The sequence below is a fragment of the Procambarus clarkii genome, chromosome 50 (genome assembly GCF_040958095.1).
Source record: "Procambarus clarkii isolate CNS0578487 chromosome 50, FALCON_Pclarkii_2.0, whole genome shotgun sequence".
NCBI lineage: Eukaryota > Metazoa > Arthropoda > Malacostraca > Decapoda > Cambaridae > Procambarus > Procambarus clarkii.
Genome location: NC_091199.1, coordinates 19,859,467 through 19,863,095, shown reverse-complemented (window position 1 = coordinate 19,863,095; position 3,629 = coordinate 19,859,467). Strand labels below are relative to the sequence as shown.

Here is a 3,629-nt window from a genome sequence, read left to right as displayed (position 1 = left end):
TATTTTTGCAAAATTATTACGAGATCTATTATACTAATAACGGTAAATAAATAATAAATAGTAAATAAATCAAAATCAGTTACATTATTTTATCTTATTCATAGCATAAATGTTCTCGAAGATTACTAAAAAGAAATTGAATTAGACTACAGCAAATTGGCAAACTTTACCTTGTATCTGTTTCCACCGAGTTTGTTTGGGGCGTTCTTCAACATATCAGCAATACTTGTCTCAACATCTCTTTCAGTTGCATTAGTGTGGGTGTTGATACAGGCTTCTGGAAAGTTATAAGAATTAATTAATATATATAATTATAATTCTTTTTGTCAGGAGACAAGAAGCCACAGAGTAATAACATTGTTGGCTTTTATTTAGGTGTTCCCCTGTTCTCCAGTCTTCCTCCGTCCCCTCGTCCCCTTTGTCCTCCCCAGCATTCTCCATTCCCCTGTCCCCTCGTCCTCCCCACCATTACCCTCTCCTCTGTTCCCTCGTCTTCCCCACCATCCCCCCTGTCGTCCTCCCCACCATTCTAAACTACCTCATCCCATGCATTCCATGATGGTCTGATGCTTCCATCTGAAAATTGGGAACATCAAAAGATCTGACTTTCCCAATTTTCTGATGGGAACATCAAATGATCTGATATTCCCATCACTGAAAAATAAGAACAGCTAAAAAAATGAAATGAAAAAAATAAAAAAATAAACTATACTCATGAAATGAACAGTATGGTAAACAACACAGCTCAATTTCAATGCAATGTCACACAAAATTATTAAATCGAAATGAAAATAAATTGAAATCTATGAAAATTCAAATTATCAATACAATCGGAAATATTGAAATAATATCGCAACATAATATAGTGTGGGTTGCTCTTACGTGCAACAGACGGTGCTGTTTTTCAAAAAAGGCATGGTTTTACCTGTCACAAGTGTGGCATCTATACTTATACTCACGAAATGAACGGTATGGTAAACAACATAGCTCAATTGCAATGCAATGTCACAATAACATTTAATAACAATAATAACAATAACATTTAAATATACTTTAAGATATAATCTAGAAGAAAATAAGAACATTGAAACGGTTCATGAACTCGATTTCAATAAAGGACACTATGGGGAACTTTGAAAAACAGTTAATGAGTATAATTAGACTTGTTGCTAGGCAGAGGAGTAAATAATGAGATATATGGCAAATTTTGCAAAATATACGGCACACAAACATTCATACCCAAACAAAGCAAAATGCTAGGTAAGAACAAAGCAGTTGGCCCGTAGGGGAAAGGAGATACCCACAAGACTGGAATACAAGTCATTAACAAGCACACAAGTACTACACTACACAACAACCGCACTACTACCAGAACTGGACGAATCACTACCAAAACAACACATTGCACATCACTACCAAAACAACACAACACAACACAAGCATTGGCAAAGAATTATAGACCAGTTGCACTAACATCCCACATAATAAAATTATTTGAGAGTGATCAGGAGTCAGATTACTAGTTTTATAGAGACCAATGACCTCCACAATCCAGGCCAACAAGGATTTAGAGCAGTTTCTATGATCGAGCCACTGAGATCTATAAAGAATTCTGATCAAGAAAGAGATCTAGGGGTGGTTTTAGATAGAAAACTATAACCTGAGGATCATATTAAGAACATTCTGCGAGGGGCCTATGCTACACTTTTTAACTTTAGAATTGCTTTTAAATACATAGGTCAAAAAGTTTTAAAAGTTTTAAAAGTTTTTTAAACCTCTCGTGTATCATGAGTGTGTTAAAGCATCAGATGGTGCATTCAGATGATGAATATTACCTAGTTCCTTCATCTGGGAAGAATGAACACATATTGGTGCATTCGGATGATAAAAACTAACTACTGTAGTTTAATTGATCAACAGACTGTATATCATATGCAGACTGTATGTGGATCTGCGGGCCACTCCAAACAACAGCCTGGTGGACCAAGCTCCACCAGGGCTAAAGCACAAAGTGATATAGATGTGATAGAGAAACTAGGTCAAATGGAGGAGTAGGTCTGTATATTAAACAGCACCTGACGTGCACAGAGCTACTAAACTCAATGTGGTGGTAGAGTGGGGGGGGGGGGGGGGGGAAACATTGCAGAAAAAAACAAAAATACAATTTGGTCAACAAAACAGCATTGTTTAAAATAGAAGACATGGGTTGTCATTTTGGGGGTAAGGTAGGTTACATTGAGTTAATTAGTTAGTACTTAGTTTTTATCTTAAACTGGTTGGGAGAGGTACAGTGTTGCTGTGCTGGTGAAAGAACACCTAAAGGTAAATTAAATAATGATTGCGAATCCACAAGAAGTTGACATAATATCGCTAGAGATCTGCAATCAGGATGATAAACTTTCCTTAAAGAATTTGACAAACACTTGCTGATAGGACATGAAGTAAATGAAATGTATGTCAAGTTTTGTGAAATATATGATAAAAGCACAACAAAATTTGTACCAAAGGAGAGATGCAGAACTAGGAAAAGGGGTTTGTTCAACAGAAATTGCGAGAGGGCCTGAGACCCAAACACACACAAATGGAATCAATATATAGCAAGAGGCCAAACCCCCAAACATACAAGCGATGCAAAGATGCGAGAAACAGCAGCAGCATTAAGGAGAGGGACTTAAGGACCATAAATAAAGTGTGAAAATAAACTCGAGTAAATTTTTTTAACTACTCTCGACAGTGAAGAAAAACAAATATTCAGACGATTTGTGTTAGAATCATTAATCTTACACTTTCGGTCATATTCAACAACACAAATACATACACACACATTCCTGTTGCTGTAGCAAGTGAAGAATTACACACACAGATCACAATAACGTGATGCATCAAATGAACAAATCCACAAGGGCCGTGACGAGGATTCGAACCTGCGTCCGGGAGCATCCCAGACACTGCCTTAATCGACTGAGCTACAACAGGGTAAAAGGGTTGAAACCGAAGTTCTACTGAACTTACTGGATCCCATAGCCTCTCCGAGGCACAAACCAGGCTTTTACACAACCCCCCCCCCCCTGCACCCGAGCTATGTCAACAGGCCGTTCTCCCTCTTCGCCCTTCCGAATGCACCATATCAGTAAATTTTTTAATAATCTTTTAAAAATAGTAAATGCCACTATTTTTGCAAAATTATTACGAGATCTATTATTCTATAGAATAATGCATATAAATGCATATATGCATATAAATACAAAACATAAATACAAAAGTAAATGTAAATAATTTTACCTTGCACCTAGATCCACCAAGCCTGTATGGCGCGCGTTTCAGTACTTCGGAAATCTAGAACTATCTTGAATCTCTAATCTGCAATGAAACAATACATATTATTGCACTTACCAAAACATGGATGAATGTAGAAAATACAGAACTATTAGCTGAATATCAAATAAATGGATTTAATCTATTTCACACAGATAGATATATTACACCGTGTATATTAGGTAATACCTAACATACACGCCTCCACACACACTACATTTGAAATGTAGTCTCAAAAAGACTACATTTCAACAGCAAAGATTACTCCATAAAAAAATAATTAAATTATTGACCAACATGAGAGAGGGTTAGCC

The 3,629-nt window shown here is 36.5% G+C and overlaps 1 protein-coding gene across 1 annotated transcript in view; it reads right to left on the bottom strand.

Annotated features, from left to right (window-relative positions):
- The window catches only part of LOC138351519 (uncharacterized), a 6,002-nt gene extending 2,644 nt beyond the window's left edge, over positions 1-3,358 (bottom strand). The window contains exons 1-2 of the mRNA XM_069303332.1: positions 3,283-3,358; positions 171-277 (exon numbers count right to left, since the gene is read on the bottom strand). Of these exons, the coding sequence (XP_069159433.1) occupies positions 171-215 (45 nt within the window). The 5' untranslated portion in view covers positions 216-277; positions 3,283-3,358. The remainder of the gene's footprint in view (positions 1-170; positions 278-3,282) is intronic.
- Positions 3,359-3,629: the final 271 nt, after the last annotated feature.